At 45.6% G+C, this 18809-nt stretch overlaps 5 protein-coding genes across 5 annotated transcripts; 2 read left to right on the top strand and 3 right to left on the bottom strand.

The window, feature by feature from the left end:
- Positions 1–401: 401 nt before the first annotated feature.
- On the bottom strand, positions 402–4805 carry N7495_009659 (RNA dependent RNA polymerase; the record flags this gene model as incomplete). Its single annotated transcript, XM_057212310.1, has 5 exons — positions 402–1946; positions 1988–3744; positions 3795–4254; positions 4324–4480; positions 4552–4805. The coding sequence occupies 5 exons, from the start codon at positions 4803–4805 to the stop codon at positions 402–404; spliced, it is 4173 nt and encodes a 1390-aa protein (XP_057059173.1).
- A 757-nt stretch (positions 4806–5562) lies between these two features.
- Positions 5563–9060, bottom strand: N7495_009658 (uncharacterized protein; the record flags this gene model as incomplete). Its single annotated transcript, XM_057212309.1, has 8 exons — positions 5563–6159; positions 6213–6329; positions 6392–6520; positions 6570–7766; positions 7817–7969; positions 8022–8621; positions 8683–8928; positions 8986–9060. 8 exons carry the CDS (start codon positions 9058–9060, stop codon positions 5563–5565), a joined length of 3114 nt encoding a protein of 1037 aa, XP_057059172.1.
- A 2020-nt stretch (positions 9061–11080) lies between these two features.
- On the top strand, positions 11081–12952 carry N7495_009657 (FAD-binding type 2; the record flags this gene model as incomplete). The annotated part of the gene is made up of 4 exons (XM_057212308.1): positions 11081–11407; positions 11461–12514; positions 12569–12750; positions 12806–12952. The coding sequence occupies 4 exons, from the start codon at positions 11081–11083 to the stop codon at positions 12950–12952; spliced, it is 1710 nt and encodes a 569-aa protein (XP_057059171.1).
- A 417-nt stretch (positions 12953–13369) lies between these two features.
- Positions 13370–14192, bottom strand: N7495_009656 (alpha/beta hydrolase; the record flags this gene model as incomplete). The annotated part of the gene is made up of 2 exons (XM_057212307.1): positions 13370–13696; positions 13785–14192. 2 exons carry the CDS (start codon positions 14190–14192, stop codon positions 13370–13372), a joined length of 735 nt encoding a protein of 244 aa, XP_057059170.1.
- A 1405-nt stretch (positions 14193–15597) lies between these two features.
- On the top strand, positions 15598–18776 carry N7495_009655 (aspartate-semialdehyde dehydrogenase family protein; the record flags this gene model as incomplete). The annotated part of the gene is made up of 9 exons (XM_057212306.1): positions 15598–15762; positions 15836–15872; positions 15938–16005; positions 16078–16451; positions 16508–16968; positions 17044–17117; positions 17551–17602; positions 17654–17911; positions 17971–18776. 9 exons carry the CDS (start codon positions 15598–15600, stop codon positions 18774–18776), a joined length of 2295 nt encoding a protein of 764 aa, XP_057059169.1.
- Between the last annotated feature and the right edge of the window lie 33 nt (positions 18777–18809).

Below are 18809 nucleotides of genomic sequence, written 5' to 3'. Positions count from 1 at the left end.
AACTAATAAAATAGTGATCATTGCCGATTCCAAGTCCTCTCTACGTTCATAGATTATTATCTACAAAGCTGAGTATAGTGAGGTAAAGTCCGCCAGTTTAATGACTAATACCTAGAGTTTTTCGGATGCAAGACTCTTTATTTCATTTAATCTCTACCTTATTTGACGACTGTAGGTACTTTATACTTCACGACACCTTGATATCATTGAAGCTTAGAAGCAAGAGGATATCCAAAGCCGTCTGAAAGCCACCCACCACATATCCCACATTGTAAGCTACCCGGGTGCAATGGATCAGTTACTAGCAAAGTTCACCAGGCGACCGGGATTTCATCCTCACCATCATCCATATATTTCTCATGTCCACCATATCCCATGGTGCTGCTAGCCAAATACATCAGCTAATCGAGAGCGGACGGCTTTTCCTCAAAAATCTCGATATTATCCACCTTGCTACCATCCACGGAATTGCTAACCAAGTTCATCAGCTGGTCAAGTGCAGATGGCTTCGCCGCCTCTTCAACCATTTCCTCGATCTTGTCTTCTTGTCCGCTATCTCCCAGGGACTTGATTGCCAAATTCATACTCAGCTGGTGGAGAGTGGTCATATTTTTCTCCTCGACCACATCCTGAATCTTTCCCTCAATCTTTTCTAGGATGTGGTCCTGTACGCTACCTTCCATTGTATTGGCAAGGCTTTCTTCACCGAAAACTTCCCTTCCTTGTTCAATGGAGCTTGATTGAGTAACATCGCCTGCCTCCTTCACATTGGCTGTGGAGTCTACCACGGAGCCCACCTCTGTGTTATCGATCTTACTGGCAACAGGGTCGTGGGGGGTTTGCTGAGGTGGAGGTGGACCAATATTAACCGAATGGTCAAATTCCCAAATCTCACGCTTAGTCTCAGCATGGGTGTACATGTAGCCAAAGCTAGGGGAAACAATAACTACGCTATCGGGGTCAGTCTTCGGTAACTTGAATTTGGAAGTAGCGATCTGGCCCAGATATTCATGGAAAATCCAAGGGAAACTGATCAGAGGCATCGCGACGGGAGGCTCTTTTTCTTCGCTCGATTCAGACTCCTCATCGGTAAGTCCAGCTGCAGCTGCTTTCTCTGTTTCCATATTTGCCAGTGCTAACATTGTCTCCTCGTGTGTTACTCGGTACATGGCAACGACCAAGGGAGCAAGTTCATTGAAGGTACGACCCTCTACTTTATCGCAACACAGTTGACGGAATACCTTTCGGAGATCACTGGAGACTCTCCCTAGACTCTCGTGGAGCTTGTAATCGCTGGACTGAAAATTATGGTCTAGAACAAAACCAGACCAGACTTCAAATTCAGTCTTGATCTCATACTGTGCCATGATTTGCCGCATTGCGTTATCGTAGTCCTGCTTGAGTTCACCGGCGAATTCGAGGTACCTCTCGCTGATTGGGACAAGCTTGGACTCTAAGATTCGCAGATCAAATGACATGCTCAGATGGGGGTTGAAGTCAATGAGTTTAACCGCGTCAAAGAGCTGGCCAAGGATTTTTTTCGAATGGTAGATCTGTTCCGGGCGTTTGTGCTTCTTCTCCATGAAATGAGGCCATAGGCGAGGCTGGAGGTCACGGTTCATAGTAACAACGCTTCCGGTCTTGATATAGTCCACGGCATCAGAATGCAGCTGTGCGAGACGCAGGCATTTTGGCTCCGTCAGACCACAGTCAAGTCGATCAGCCAATGCCATGTGAGCGTGTGCAATTCGAGGAAGACAGTCGTTCTTCATGTACATGACAAAGAAGGAGGTTATCTCATCGACTGTCACGTCGTGATCAAGGTCGGGAGATTTCTGACTTTTGTAGGACATCGGCTCGTGGAACCAATTGAGTTCGTCAGGAATTAAATCCCTATCCCATATGACCAGATAGTCATCGCCATCCAAGTCACCCCCGAGCACATACTGGGAATATCCTTATCACCAGTCTGAGGGAACACGACTACGTTTTGCAGGTGTTGAAGTTCTGGTCGATTGACTGCCCGAACAACACGGATGTCTCCCGGGTGAAGCGACGGATTACGAGCCAGGATACAAAGACCATCAATAATCTCTGTACCAGAGCCTTTCTCGAAGCGAGAAAGCTGGAGGAAGATTTCAGGGAGTGCGGCGACTCGTTCTGCTGTGAGTGAGTTGACGTTAGGCATATCCTTTCGAAATTGACCTTTCAGTACCCCAGTTTCATCAATGACTCCAAGCACATTTGCACCATCTTCAATAAGGATCCTCGCTTTCTCTTTGAGGCCCTTCAAGTGCCATGACTGCCACAAAGCTAGCAGCCCATTAATGAATGGCTCGTTGGAGCGTTTGAAACCATCTTCAACCATTCGCTTCATTTTAATAGTGATTTCATTCGGATCGACGAACTTTTGGAGCAGACTAGCTGCGTGCAGATTGTCTGTCATGGTCATGTTGAAGCCCTCCATATTCATTCGGAGTTTCTTGTGAATGACTTCGTCCTTGATTCCAAGTTTGGAAAGAACAAGTATCAACTGACGGTTCAAAGTTGCAGAGCCGAATTGCGACCAACGGATGATCTCCAACCCAGAATACTCTGTCTCAAACTTCATCTGGCTGGGACGAATGTGTACTTCCTTAGGGCCGAGTTCAGCGCAGACAGTGAGCATGCCTTTGGATCCTCCCATTCGAAACTGGTATGCGGAAGGGGGGACTCCCAAGGGAGTTTTGATCTTTAACGATTCCACCGACATTTTAGCCAGGAAACTGGAGATCTTGCCCACGCCATCAGTGAATAATTCACCGCTGCGGGTGATATCATCGCAAACGCGACGCTCCACCGTGCAGCCTAGAACAGCTCGAGTAGTTGAGAAGCACTGGCCTAGTCTTGCAGCATACTTGGCGATGTTTTTAATGTGGTTGAAATTGCCCATCCAAGAGCGAATATGGTCGGCTGTAAGATGAGGCAGGGGAGCAAAGAAGTATGCGCCATGTTCGCGGAACTGTGAATTGCCAAATGCCAGAAATTCGTAGTGACGATCGCCAATGTCAATGCCATTCGCCAAGGTTCTTTTGATTCGACTGTAGACTTCGTCATTGACGTCCGTAATAAAACTGTAGATTCGGCCTTCAGTCTTTTCATCGGTGAAACGAACGCGGAGGAATCGATCTTCAAACTCCTTGTAGCGGCGGGTGACGCGGTTGGAGACGTCAACACTGGGGGTATTATAGTAAATAGTACTCGGAGTGATCCGGGCAGTTCGCATGAAACAGCAATGACGGGGGATCTTCAAGTCTGTAACGCCCTTAGGAAAATGAATGTAGAATATTTCCATGGCGTCCATATAGGTTTTCTTGCCAGTAGCCACATGCTCTAGCAATTTCAAGATCTTAGTGGGATCCATAGCTCTCAGCTTCAGTAAGAACTCGCGAGTCATTCTGTACTCTGAGAGAACTCCACACGAGAGACATACTTCAAGCTGATAGCGAATTGGAAATGTTAGGTGGATGTAATCCTGATCTTCCAATTCCTCTAGGACTGAGGAGTATGGCAACGTCTTGGCCATTTTGGTTTCGGTAAAGTCAATCCAACGCCAGACTGGCTGCGCACGGCTAGGCATCTCTTTGAAATGGCTTCCATCCTTGACTATGACGTTGTGATCTTGGAGGATTGCGTGAATCACGCTTGTAACCCTTTGGTTCACGACAACGGGTGAAAATGTTATCTTAAGCATATTCCATCGACCTAAAAACTGTAAGAATCAAGATATGAGTTTAATAGCAAACGAAACCTACCAATATCAATGATTTGACCAGGCTTGTAAAGCCTAGTGGTCAGGTTAGCTACTACCGTAGGGTTGTGGAAAATGGATGTTTGGCGAAACCAGGTATCCGATTCTCTCCAAATGGTATCACTAGAAAAGGTGGATTCAATATCTTCCAATCTGCGATGATAGACTGGGGGAGAGTCCAGAATAGTCAAAAATGACAGCTCCTTTGTCTCAGAATGCAAAACTTCCCAGATCCGATTCAATTGGAAGAAGCCGATTTTGAGACGGAAAGAGGACATGTCATCCTCACCATCGGGGTCTATCTTTTCGGGCGTCTTAATAAAGGTTTTAAAGTGGACGAAAAGAGCCCGCTGCTTGACATCGACCATCAACACCGGAGATGCTTCCACGTCGAAAGTTTGCAGAGAGGAGATTGAAGACTCGCCCATAAGGACGCCAAAATCCAGCTTGATCACACCAAGTTCCTTTATGAAATGATATATATTAGTGCTAATCAATAAAATTGAAGTTTAAGACTTTATATAGCCACTTACAATCACTGCTGGGTAAGACATACCAGGGCGAACTGGACTCGGAACGGACTGCTCCTGGAATCTAACCTCTAGCTTCATCTCAACTCTGCCCATACGGCCCATACGCAATGGGACTGCATAGTGACCATTTTCCCAGAAAGCATTTGACGGGGGAGGCCTGCAACATGATTAGTGACTATACTGAGAAAGAGAGCCCTGGAGTGATCTCCAGGTAGTAGTGAAACCTACTTAAAGCGAATACGACCCTGGGTACCCCGATTTCCATGACGATCATCAAAAATATCAATGGTGATGATGGTTCCTTCGCCCTGAAAGGCTCGCCATAGACCATGGGTATTCACTTCTTTGGGAATCCAAAAAAGGTTGACGGCAACGGATTCCCAGCCCCTCCAGCTCAGCGATATGTCTGGGACCCGGGGGTGAGAGATATTCGGCCGGTTCGAACACATTGAAAGTTTCAGTTTACGGTAGGTCGAGGCCATGACTGCTTTTAGGTCGTTTGAGAGAGGTTGGGTAGGAAGTAGTTGGGAAGTAGAGAGAGAGATAGAGAGAGGGAGAAAAAAAGAAGAAGAAGAAGAAGAAGAAGAAGAGGAAGAAGAGGATTGAAGGAGCGGGGAGATGTGAGGATCAAAAGCTTTGGAAGTAGAAGAGTGATTGGGAGAGGATGATGAGGGTGCGAAGTGAGAGTGGGGGAGAGCAGGACTAAGAATTCTTAGAAGTGAAGATATTTCAATATAAATGAAATGTTGGAAGACAGATGGGGTTGATGAGAGGGATGAAGAGCGAGAAGACTGCCCAGGAAGTCAAGAAAATTAAAGAGAGGTGAGAAGGTAAAGAAAAGAGAAATGAAGAGGATTGGCTTAATGGGATGAGACGTGATAATAAAAACTATATGCCAAGACAGAACTGAAGGAGTTAATGATGATGAAAATACTCAAGTCAATGGTTGGAAGGAGGCGAGAGGTTCGATCCAAAGTAGGGCTCAATTTGTGTCCGATTAAGACAGACAAGACAGATATGGTATTTTCACAAGTTGACAGTACATGTAGCCAGATGACCAGCAGTCTATTTTCTCCATCCTAAATCATGGTATACAGAAGAAAACCTCAGGAAAGAAAATCGTTAAGCTATGGTTATCTTGAATCACCTTGGTTAGCCAACTTGTTCTTATGACTTTAACAAAGAGGAAAAAAGGTCAAGTAAGCATTGAGAATAGCCATAGAGTGTCTAGAATCCTGATTAAGAATCTAAGTTTTCATTCGACCCCGAAAAAGCCGTACTAGTAAAAATGAAGTCCTTGGTAAATTCCAGATCGGGATCAAGATCAAGGCCATGCATATGATCCACACCTGCATCAGCAATAGACTCTTGAGCAAGCACCTGGCTATGTTTCAAATTTCTCGTAGAATGTGGCGGGATCTGACTGTTCGGATTCACTTCACCAAGAGGCTTAAGCTGTCGAAAAGAGAGTCGCTTAGGACTGCCAGTGCTTTGAGAGATAGATTTTGTGACACCACCACCAGGGGGTTTCGGGACATGTTGAGATGGGTTCATTGTGCGGAGGCTTCCCTTCGGTCGTTTGGGACTTGGTTCGTGAGGGGTTTCGGGACTATTTCCAGTTGGTGCTGCAAATTGTGCATCATCTTCGCCGTAGACGGTCGATCTGCGATTGATTGTTGCGGGGGTACAGGATGTTTCTAGAGTCCGTTGATGTTTGGAGGGTGGGGAGTTTTGGTTTGTTGAAAATCCCATTACGTTCATCAGCTTTCCGATGTGCTGCTGGGCTTCGGAGAACTCTCTTGCTTTTGCTGCTCGTTCGTCCCGTAGGGATTGGATCTGGTTGTCTCAGTCAGGACAAGAAGTTAAATAGGCTTGAGTGGCTAACGTACTTTGTTCTCTAGCTGAAAAATGTACTTTTCATTTGATTGGATCTGTTTGGATGAACCTTCGGCTGCAATTTGAATCTCTGTATGGAGCTGACGGTTTTCTTCTTGTTGCTTCTCCATCTGGTTTTTTGTCAGTGTTAGTCAGTATTGGTCAATTGAAGGGCGAGATTATGGGAACTCACCTCAGATATGGCCTTATTGGCCTCAGCTTGATGCTGTAGTCTCATTTCTTCAGCCTTAAATCTTGACCTTTGCTCAGTTTCTTTCAAGGAAGAGTAAAGTCTTTTGCTTTCGCGAGTTTGCTCATCCATCTACAAGAATTTAGGTTTGATCAGCCATTTTATGAAGATGAGGACATACCTTGGTTTGTAAAGTTTCTATTTCGCTCCGCATATTATCACCACCAGCCTGCAGCTGATTTATTTCGCCATTCAGTTGAGAACAAAGTTGTTTGCTTTGCTCTAATAGAATTTGAAGCTCATTTACTTCAAGTTGTAATGAGGCAGAAGATTCCAACAAGGCAGCTCGCTCTTGAGAGACACCATCCAAAGCCTGTCGAGCCTGTTCTATTTCGGACTCAAGCTGGTACATGTCCCCTTGCATCGCTTCAAGCAGATCTTCTTTCTCAGTGCATGTAGCTATCAAGTCAAGTTCTCTAGTCCGGGCAGCTTCTTGCTGCTCATGGAGCACTCTTTCCGAGCGATGTTGCTCATCCACAAGTTCTTTTTTGGTAGACTTTAGAGATCCAGAAAGCTCTGCCAACCGAGTGCATACGCCTTTGGCATGTTCTTCCAATCGAATAATCTCTTGTTGAAGATTGGTCACTGTCTGAGAAGACTGCCCCAGCTGAATTTCTAGCTCGTCATTCTGGTACTTCAGCCTCTGGGCTTCAGAAATGTACCGGTCTCGGTCTTCTTCGACACGCCGCAATGGACCTTCTACGTCATAACAACGACGCTCAAGATCCACGCAAATGCCTTCAATCTTCTTTACGATGTCTTCGTTGAGGTACTGCGCATTTTGCATAAGGGGTTCGGCTATTCCAGAGCGCCAGTCGCGAGGCGGGGCTTTAGCAGACAAATTGTCCTGCCAGTAGTGTGGTTGTGTTGTCGAAACGAAGTCTTTTGGTTTCGATTTTGAGAAATGGCACTCCTGATTGACCATTGATCCTACTGCACGATCCACAAATCGTTTCATGATGAGAACGTCATCATTCTCTTTGCTCCGAGAAATGGCAGCGCCAAAGTAGAGCCCAAAGAGGCTGACCAGGACTTTGTTTTGAAGCGAGGTCTTTGCACACAAACAGGCTTGTAATCCTCCACAGTGAAGTTGAATTGGGGCTATTGGGAATAGCCCGAGCAAATACACGATGGCCTCTCTTGTAGAAACCGAATCGAGAAGTGCGGATATCAAAACAGGAGACTGGGCTGTTTGAAATCCTGGAAGGATCAAGTTTACCAAATGTAAATCAGACAAGTCTTGGGCAGATACATCAACACACTGTATAGTTTCAAATGTAAGCCGCAGCAGATGATAGATGGCAGATTCCTCAGAGTTCTGCAAAAGTTAGGAATGAAAATTCTTGCGAGCAGTCATAGGAAACTTACAGCTAACGAGCCCACTAACCGGGGAATTAGATAGTGCGGCATCGCCCCCAACGCTCCTTTACTGCCTTTGGAGACAAGAACATGCAAGCCCAGCTTTCTTACATAAGGGGGTAGATCCGCCCCAGGGCAGAGACAGAGCAAAAATGCCACTCCCTTGTGACACTGTTAGCATAGAATTGGTCAAGCTGGTACAAAGGGGTCATACCATCATCTGAATCTCTTGATCCAGGCCATCTGTGGCCACCTTATCGCATAATTTGGAGATTTTAGCCACATTACTGGACAGCCAGGCATTCTTTTGCGTCGGCTCAACAGCATCTGCAATGCAAATAGCAAGGCGAATGCTCTCAGCAGCCTGTGATGGTATTAAATTGTTATAATTTGAGGAACAAGCTAGGATCACACGCAAAACGACCAGATCGAGTGTCTTCACACCGCGCTTTGATCCGAAGAAGTGCTGAATGTTAAGTAGCCAGGGTCTGGGCTTTGATCCGTGTTGATTTTGAGAGGTCGCTGCGATTCGGGCAAATGTTGCTAGACATAGGAGATTGCCCATTTGATCATCTACATTACGCAGTGTTTTGGTGAATTCTAACTGTAGGCTTGACATCACTTCGTCAGGGACGTCATTCAAGATGGAACCTTGAAGGCTGGTCATCAAGCGATGCAAGGGCATGATTGTATCTGCGCATGGATCCTTGGCCATCGAAGAGACAAGGTACGTGATGAAGCTGGTGATTCGAGCAGGAGGAACAAACTCTGCCGGAAGCGGAGAAGATAGTAAAGAAATGCATGGTGATAGATACTAGGCTGGTCAGTTCATAATTTCATAATATAAAATAAAAATCGAGTCCAATATAACTCACATCTAAATCACCAGCTTCAACCACTTTCTCTAGCAAACTATCTAAGAGAACTGGATGTCGAACCAACACGGCCTCTTGAAAAGATGGTGCAGACGATGAAAATATCGAGAGCAGCGGGAGAGATACACGAGAACGGGACAACCCCTCTACCAACACATCGGCTAATAAACCCACTTGACATGGTTTTTGATTTGCCCAACGACTGATAGTCGTAGACGAGCTTTGCCTGGTCAGATCATATAAATCCTAAATCATTAAAATCAACACGTTGAACACTTCAGATCAGTATCGATATCAGCCTACTAGCAGCAAGGGGATATATGGAGCAGTCACAATTCGCTCAATCTCAGCTATAAAATTAGATAGTTCTTCCACCATTTTGATCAGTTCTGCATCTGGCGGTTCACTCGGGTTCGTCGTCTTTGATGCTTGTGGTCGCCTAAAATCAGTTGACGGGGCAACCAAAATAATATGGTGTTCACCGCCTTTCGAATTATCAACTATTAGGCCCACTTATTTCCTTTATATTGGCCAATAATGTCTCATCTCATCTCGATGTTGATATTGACCGCCAGTGATAACTGGAGTCATTGATCAGCTGTAACATCTGCTGAAATGTCTTGGAAAGGAAATGAAAATGAAAATTGATATTAAGATTGAATAATTGAATTGGTTGACCTGATGATAAGAAAAAATGAAGATTAAAAAAAAGATGAGGCCCAGGCTAGGGTTTAGACATCTCTCAATATCTTATCTATGATACGTTATGGAAAATAAGTTTTCGGATAGTTGGGATTTAGCCCCACCCACCTTAAATATATATAATTACTTCAACCACTGATATCTCTACCATTATTATAGATATAGCTATATAATCTGTATATTCAAATATTTAAATGATAAGAGAAAAGGATTGTATTCAGTATTTAGTATAATACCCCCTGACTTTACGTACAGCAGCTAATCTGCACGGCATAGCCCTAATTAAGCTGTCGATTGTAGCCTGTGGAATGGCATCCCAAGCTTCGCAAATACAGGCCTTAAAATAGGTCCAATCAGCTGCAGTTTGGCCCATTTCGACTAGTTCGGGGTGTAGCTTTCTTAATTTGCACTTTAGAAGATACCAACATGGTTCGATCGGGCTCATATCAGGCGATCGTGCAGGCCATTTTTCAAGACGAATCCCCCAACGTCGAAACCACCTTCTTGCTTCCTTTGATGTATGGATTTTAGTATTATCCTGCTGAAATATATCATCATCCTCATAGTGTGGTAGAAGGCCCTTTTCTAGGGCTTTGATATAGGATTTACTAGTAAATCCTTTACCTTTAGACCTAGAATCGCGCTCCATAACCACTAACTTTGAACGACCACCAATCCATATACACGCCCATACCATCTGCGAAATATCCTTCACATGGGCTTTAGGATTAACAAATTGACTTAAATAAGTCTCAGATCTGAAAATCCATGCCCAATAGATATCAGAGTTAGACGTTCTCTGAACAGAACATTCGTCCGAAAAGATCCATTTCTTCCAATCCACATCCTGACGCCATTTTTGAGCAAATTTGAGTTGGTCTTTCGCAAGACGAGGGCTAAGAGAAATCTTGTTCTTTCGGCGTCGTTTTGGAAGACCGTTACCTCTAAGAATTTTCCGTAAAGTAGGTCGAGAGGGATTAAAAGAGGTGTTTGCAGCAAGTCGCCTATAGCTCCAAAATGGATGACGGCGCGCTTTCAAATAGATCCAGTGTTTAGCGGCTTCGCTATAAATAGGAGGACGTCCACTTTTAGGGCGCAATTCAAGGGTTTTTGTGGTTTCGTAGCGGTCACGAGTGTAGTAGATTGTGCTGCGGGTACAGCCATAAATAGCAGCGAGTTTGGTTGGCGATACACCATTTTCAAGGCTAGAGATGATTCCAGCGCGTTGATCAGTATAAAGTTCTTGCTTTTTACCGCGGTTTCCACTAATTTCTGTGCCAAAAGGAGCCATTGTTAGTACAAGAAATATAATTCAAAAAGGTGGGTATAGGCCTACGCGACAAAACGCGTCAAAATGCGGGCGGTGTCCGAAAACATATTTTCCCTTATGTAGCAATAGACATAAGGAAAAAAACCCCCCCCCTTTTTTCCCCTTGAGGTTGCCAAAGGACAAGCTAAGCTTTTCAAGAAGAACATGAAGCGGCAATAAAAGCGGCAACAAAGTGGAAACAAAGCGGAAACAAAGCCGAGGTCTGACAATTCTCTGCATCATCAGTCAGCAATGTAGCAAGAAATATTTGACTTCAAGTGCCGGGTTCTTGGATTCCACTCAATTGAATTCTGACATAAATTCTCAATTAACTATAGTCTAGAGTCTCTTTCTCCTCTCTAGAACTTGCTGTCTATTCAGAACAAGATGCGTTTGATCCGGAGCTTCCCCGCTCCAGCTCCCCGCGTTCTTCCCCGCCATCAGATCTCCATCGTTCAGATCCCCCAATCGCCACGGTTTCTGTCCAGAGCTATATCAAGTAGCTCGACAAATCGGGAGAAAACGAGTCAGGATGAAGGAAGCTCTTCAAATTCCAGTTCCTCATCGACTAATCCATCGTATTTCTGGAGCCCAAGTCGGACTCTCTTGGCCTCCGTATTCGCTACGGGACTAGGCTACGGCTATGCTTCCTACAGCCAGAATCAACAACCAGCAAAAACGCCGCAATATGGCTCGATGAAAGATTTCGAAAAGGTGAGAATGTGAACCGTCTCAAATTTATCTTTGATTAACGATTACAATTGCAGGCGATCGCTGAGTTGAGAGCGATACTAGGCGAAGACACAATAAGTACCGACGAAGACGAACTTCAACGGCACGGCTTCTCGGCGTGGTCCAGTATTAATATTGACCGCTTACCAGTCGCAATAGCATACCCTCGTTCTACTGAGGAAGTCTCGGAGATCGCCAAGATCTGCAGCAAGTATCGCATGCCGATGATCCCTTACTCCGGGGGATCAAGTCTGGAAGCTAACTTTTCCGCGCCACACGGCGGCATGACGATCGACTTTGCATTCATGAGAAAGATATTGAAAATCAACGAGGAAGATTTGGATATAGTGGTTCAACCCGCTATCCAATGGATGGACCTGAACGAGCAAATTAAGGATACCGGGTTGATGTTCCCAGTGGACCCTGGTCCGTCAGCTATGATTGGCGGTATGGTGGGCACGAACTGCAGTGGAACAAACGCGGTGCGATACGGCGCTATGAAGGACTGGGTGATTAACTTAACGGTTGTATTGGCCGACGGTCGGATCATCAAGACTCGCAGACGTCCACGTAAAACCTCCGCTGGCTACAATCTCACTGGACTCTTCGTGGGTTCTGAGGGCACTCTAGGTATCGTTACAGAGGCAACATTGAGGCTGGCTGTGATCCCTGAAGAAACAAGAGTCGGAGTGGTTACCTTCCCGACTCTTCCTGACGCTGCTTCTATGGCTATGCAGGTTATTCGGAAAGGAATCATCGTGCAGTGTATGGAGATTCTTGATGATGTGCAGATGGACGTGATCAATCGGGCGGGTGGTACGGGAAGAACATGGAGCGTGGCCCCGACTCTTTTCTTCAAGTTTTCTGGATCAAAAGCTGGTGTCGCGGACAGTGTAAATCTGACAACGAATTTGGCAAAGAGTAACAATGCTGCGTCGTTCGAGTTCGCTCAGGATGAGAAGCAGGCACATGACTTGTGGTCAGCGCGCAAGCAAGCTTTATGGAGCATGATGGCTCTTCGCGAAGAAGGATCTGAAGTTTGGTCGACCGACGTCGCCGTGCCGATCTCTAGACTGCATGATATCATCGGTGAGGATAGGTTTCATACTTTAATTAGTACATGACTACTAACCTTGACGCTAGAATCTTCGCAAAAGGAAGTGGCCGACCTTAATCTTTTCGCTAGCATTCTTGGGCATATCGGCGACGGCAACTTCCATACAAGTATCATGTTTGACGGCACTAACCCGGCAGAAAAGGCACGAGTTGAGAATATGGTTCACAACATGGTTGATCGAGCTCTTGAAATGGAGGGTTCGTGCACGGTATGTTTCGCGTATACTTACATCTAACTAGTACAGATTTACTGACATCTTGCAGGGTGAACACGGTATTGGTCTAGGCAAAAAGGAGTCTCTGAAGAAAGAACTTGGACTGGAGACGATTGATGTGATGCGTAGTATTAAGCGCTCCCTTGATCCACATTGGCTGTTGAACCCTGACAAGATCTTTGATTCGGTGGCTTGATGGTTTTGTTGGCTCAGAAAATTCTTTTACATTGTTAATTCTATGGATGGTATTGTAAAAAAAACACGCTACTGAACTATAATAACCCTTCACCTTCTTCTACTACCAAGTATCACCCTTACAGACTTTCCACTTTACTATGTAGATGGAGCGATCAACGGTAGAGCGGGTTGTTTACCCACATTGGATCCTTCCAAGGTAAATAACGATTGGGAGCCGTTATGGTACACGGTATAATTTCAGCCCCATTCTTTCTTGTTTTGTGACGAGCCTTGCCTTTTTATGTATAAGTAAGACTATTGAAGATCTTCGCACCGATACTCAATACTAAAGGGTTACTGCCTATGCGTACTAAGTGGTGGAATTATGTGGCAAGACGCCTTGAATTAGATCTGACAAGTAAGAAGACCAAGTAGTCTATTCCTTTGCAATCTTCTGCAAAATCTCAGCCAGACGATCAGGCATACTCAAAAATGGCGAGTGTGAACTTGGAAGACGGAAGGTCTTGTCCGGTCCAGCAAGCTTGGCAGCAAATAGCTCCTGGAGGGGCGGAGGAAGATTTTGATCCTTCTCACAGATGATATAGGCAGAGGGAATATCATGCCAAGGCTCATAGGTGCACTCACCACCGAAGACTAGGCGTGAGGTATGCGTCGTCAATGCTCCCCACTTCTGCTGGTCTTCCTCGGGAATATCAAGCCAGGGGTTGGTGGTAGCATCGCCAACGAAGCGAACGTAGTCGCCCTATAGAATTTAGTAGTGATCTTTTTGAACTCATAACCCTCGATATTGATATTTGTATTTCAGAATCGAAGAAGTATAAATGACTTACATCAATATGCATAAACGGAAGAGGTTTACCCCCAAGCATATCTAAAAGGCTATTACCCTTATCCAAAGCAAAGGCAGCCATATAGACAACCTTCACAACACCGCCAGTCTTGCCCTCTTTTTCACGGGTGGCTTTATCCAAGCCCTCAACAGAGGAAGAAGTAACAACACCGCCATAAGAGTGAGCTACAACAATCAAGTCACGACCCTCGTCAGCAAGTTGCGTCAAGAAATCGCGCTGAGAAGCAGTATCATCAGCCAAAGTCTTGGTTGGTGGTTCAGCGCCAATGGAAGGGTGACTTTTACACTCAGTAGGGAAACCGAGTGCAATAAGCTTAGAACGGATCTCATCGAAGAACTCCGACCTAATCCAGGCGCCGGTAGAGAAAACAAAAGTTGGATTGGTCATTTTGGTGGAGCGAGTAAGCAAGTAGTTTGGATGTTTATTTTTATGTTCAATCTAAAATGCAGAGTAAAGATGTATCAGCTCAGTTCAGGGGCGAGGGAAACTTAGGGACTTTCACGGCTCGCCTACAATCCCACTCTTAGCTAGTCTCCGTACTCCACTATTTGAGTACGGACGATTTTTACTACGGATATCTAGTGCCATCGCCATCCTATCTAAAGTGAAAAAGACATAGTTACGATACAGCCGAGTTGGTAATCCCTTGTAATCCGCCAAGAACAACAATTCTGGCCACCAGTCAATCTCGTTTCTGACATCACCGACGCCCACGTATTTGTAGACAGACTAGCTATAGGAGATCAACATGCCCAAATAAACAGATTCCATAGTCTCTTTTCTTATTGGTTTCATACAATTCAATAGTTTTATTCATGTGATATGTCATGCCATCAAGCTAAGCTTAAAAACCGTTAGGAAAAGTGGGTCTCATTTACCAGGGCACGGTGTACTTTGGATTTACCAAGTAGTTTACTCGGACTAAATCAATAGTTACTTGCATTTGTTATTCGTCATGGGAAAAAAGGTACTTGTCCCTGCAGGAACACTCTATGCTTACATACATTTTCACCTTCCTTTTCCTTCCTCGCTCTATCGGGACTTCAGAGTTTGTAAGAAATCTGTTTTTTACAATAATAGAAGCCGCGCTAGCTTCTGGACAGTCCTTCGCACCTATCAGTAGGTATTTGAGGCGGGCTGATAGGTGACGCTAACTGAAGAACGATGCTAGTGTTTCCATAGGCGGTTTCTGGGTATTTTTGAAGGTGAAAAGTCCGCAACTTATGCCACAGGTTCCCGAGGTTCCGGGTTCCTGACTATACCTAATTGAGTAGTCGCCGTCTTCAAGTACCATAACTCTTAGGTATGAACGTGTATCTCAGTAGGTAACCATGGTTATCTGCTTTTCGTAATAGGGATTGAAGCCTTGATAGTAGGTCTGAATTCAAATATTAGTATACTAGGTGGTATAGGTAAAGAACCCAACATTACTTTTGAAACTGTTTGTTGATCACTTGGCCAAAAATTGTGTACATAGGGAACTTTTGCTAAGAAATGCGCTATGATTCCATGGATATCATGGCCCCATGTGGGGGCCTCAAGCCTTATTACATAGCACATCTGTCAATGGTAACTAGTTACGGTACCCCTAGTTCACTAGTATACTTTTCTCGCCTATCAAAGTCATTGGAAAATACAGATCTACGTAAATACCGTTCATACTGATGTTTCAGCCGTCTAAATATGCCGTGCATCTGTCGGTTAACCCATGTAAGCGTGACGTTAACTCTCGTCCAAGTTTTATTTCGTAGGGACTTGTCACTTCTCCATTTTAGCCGGTTTATGTGAGATCATGACGTCCACTGATGCGAATACTGATAGTACTCAGACGAAGCAGCGCATCACGACAGTTGTGCTAACAGTGTTAGCTATTGCTTTTCTTGCTCTTCGGCTGGTTGCGCGACAGACAAAGTTCATTGGTCTGGGGGCAGATGATTGGGTACTTGTTGTGGGATTGGTGAGTCTTACCTGTCATATCTACTATAAACGTATCCACATGAGTGCAAAGATGAGGGCTAACATTGGGCTAGATCTTTGTGATACTGATGGCGGGAATCAACTTAGCTTGTATGTATCACAATTTTGATTGATATCGTTAGATATCCCTTTCATTGACATCCATTCTTGACAAGGTGTTCAATATGGCATGGGACTGCACATTGGCACTCTCAGAGAGAGTGACCAGCTCACTCTTACCAAGGTATGAGCCCAGATATTATCAATTTCAAAACCCAGGTCTCATGTAGGGCACTTTTTAATATATACTCCGCAGCTGGTCTTCGCCTTTGAGCCTGTCTACATCACAACAGTGGGAATTATCAAAATCTCCGTGCTGATGATGTACCGTCGTATCTTCCCCGTGCGGTCCATCAAAATCGGAGGTTATATTCTAGGCACACTCACAATCCTTTGGGTTATATCTATCGTTTGTGTCGCCATATTCCAGTGTGATCCGATTGCGAAAGCGTACAATCCGTTCCTCCCAGGAAAGTGCATCAGTGTCAAGGGAGCGCTTATCGGCAATGGAGTACCGAACTTTGTTACGGACATTTTGATCCTTACCATGCCTGTCCGACTGGTCTGGAATCTTCAAGCGCAACTGTGGCAACGGATTTCAGTGATATGCATTTTTATGACGGGAAGCTTGTAAGTCAGATTTCGCACTCTTCTAACTCCTATATACTGACTACTCCATTTCGTAGTGTCGTCTTTGCAAGCATTTATCGATTCAGTCTGGTTTTCGGCGTCGATTTTGACGATGTCTCCTGGAGTCTAGCTGATCCGCAAAGCTGGTGCGTTGTCGAGACGGCGGCTGGTGTCATCTCAGCCTGTCTACCCACCTGCGCCCCTCTTATCAAGCTCGTTACCAAAAGGATCATCTCATCCAGCCGTTCACGATATAAATCCAAATCGTCAGGTATAACCCAGTCAACGGGTACCGTTACAAAGTCCCGCACTGGCCCCACTGGATCGATTAATGTAGAAACAAGCATGACGGTCACAACAGACGATGAACCATATCCCAAGGGGCAGAGCTACCCGCTCGATAATATGGGCCCCGGAACCCGCAATAGCACCCATTTGAAGGGCAATGGATGGACTATGATAGGTCATGCTAGGGATAGCGATTCATCGTTGGAGCGCCTCCATGCAGGTGGCAGGGGTAGGTCTGAATGACATGGGATTGTGCATGTATATGATTGAATTTTTGAAGATGAATTATAATGAGTGAGCTCAGCCCAGGAAGGGCAAATGGTCAAATTTCAAATTATAGAGTCCACAAACGTCTATGCAAGTATCCGTAACCAAACGGTAAGAATATTAGCCATAATCCGGAGAGAAGCACCATCTCCGGGATATCTAGAGTTCAACCAATCATGGACTTGTAAATTTCACCGCCGATGAGTCAGCGCGGGGCAGCGTCATTGGCCGGCTGCGATATCGCAGTTGATCATGGTTGCCACCGATTTATCCTCTTCAAACACACGAATTGGTACGTTGTCTCTTGTTCATTATTTCCTGTCAACATATATGCATAGAATTCTTCCATCTCAGGTCCCTGAATCAATTGAGCACACAGCCGCGCCCTATCCACTATGCGGGGAAATGCTCAGAGCTCTGAAAGCCTTGACTCATAAGATCTCATGATAGAAGAATTCTAATTTTGACCTACGACTAGATTCAATTCTATATATTTCAGCCTTTACTGCTTCTTCAGAGTTGATTAAAACTAACTTTTCACAAGACTGTGTTTAGATATCTCAAGATGGCAACCTCATCCCCAAAGAAGAAGTGCGGTATGGATTGAAGATTTCCCGGCATCAAATGAGATCTAATAGAAATTACAGGTGTTCTTGGTGCCACTGGTTCCGTGGGCCAGCGCTTTATCCTACTGTTGGCTGACCACCCTTTCCTGGAGCTCTATGCTTTGGGTGCTTCTGAGCGCTCCGCAGGCAAGAAGTACAAGGATGCTGTGCGATGGAAGCAGTCTAGCCCTATGTCAGAGACCCTGAGCAATCTCGTTGTACGTGAATGCAAGGCTGAGCTCTTCAAGGACTGTGACCTTGTCTTCTCCGGTTTGAACAGCGACATCGCCGGCGAGACCGGTAAGGTTGCCTTTTTACCGACAAGCCCTACCAAACAGTCTACTGACCCTGCATAATAGAGATGGCATTCATCAAGGCCGAGATTCCCGTTTTCTCCAACGCAAAGAACTACCGCAAAGATCCCATCGTGCCCTTGGTGGTCCCCACCGTCAACCCCTCGCACTTGGACCTGATCCCCCACCAGCGCAAGCACTATGGACTCAAGAAGGGTTTCCTGGTCTGCAACTCCAACTGCGCTGTCATCGGTGTCGTCATCCCCTTCGCTGCCCTGCAGGCCAAGTTTGGTCCCGTTGAGGAAGTTGAAGTGTTCACTGAACAGGCCATCTCCGGAGCTGGATACCCCGGTGTCCCCAGTATGGATATTGTCGACAATGTCATTCCCTTCATCAGCGGCGAAGAGGACAAGCTCGAGAACGAGGCCCAGAAGATTCTAGGTTCATTGAACGCCGATGCTACCGCATTCGACCACCAGGCTGGTTTACGTGTCGGTGCCACTTGTACACGTGTGGGTGTCACTGATGGCCACATGGCCTTTGTCTCACTCCGCTTCAAGAACAGACCTGCTCCCAGTGCTGAGCAGGTGAAGCAGGCTATGCGTGAGTACCAGTCTGAGGCTCAAAAGCTCGGTGCTCCTTCTGCCCCGGAGCTTGCCATCAAGGTCTTTGATGAGCCCGACCGCCCCCAGCCCAGACTTGACCGCAACATCTCCAATGGCTACACTGTCAGTGTCGGGCGCATCCGCGATGGCGCTGAGGGTGGCTACTTTGATATCCGCTTTGCCGCTTTGTCGCACAACACCGTCATTGGTGCTGCTGGATCATCGATCCTCAACGCCGAGGTAGCTGTTATCAAGGGATACCTTTAAATATATATATGAAAAGTTTGAAATTCTCAGCGA

Source organism: Penicillium taxi, assembly GCF_028828555.1.
Source record: "Penicillium taxi strain IBT 34144 chromosome Unknown utg000006l_segment0_segment0, whole genome shotgun sequence".
Classification (NCBI taxonomy): Eukaryota; Fungi; Ascomycota; class Eurotiomycetes; order Eurotiales; family Aspergillaceae; genus Penicillium; species Penicillium taxi.
Note: the sequence above shows the minus strand (reverse complement) of the source record. Positions and strands in the feature narration are given on the sequence as shown.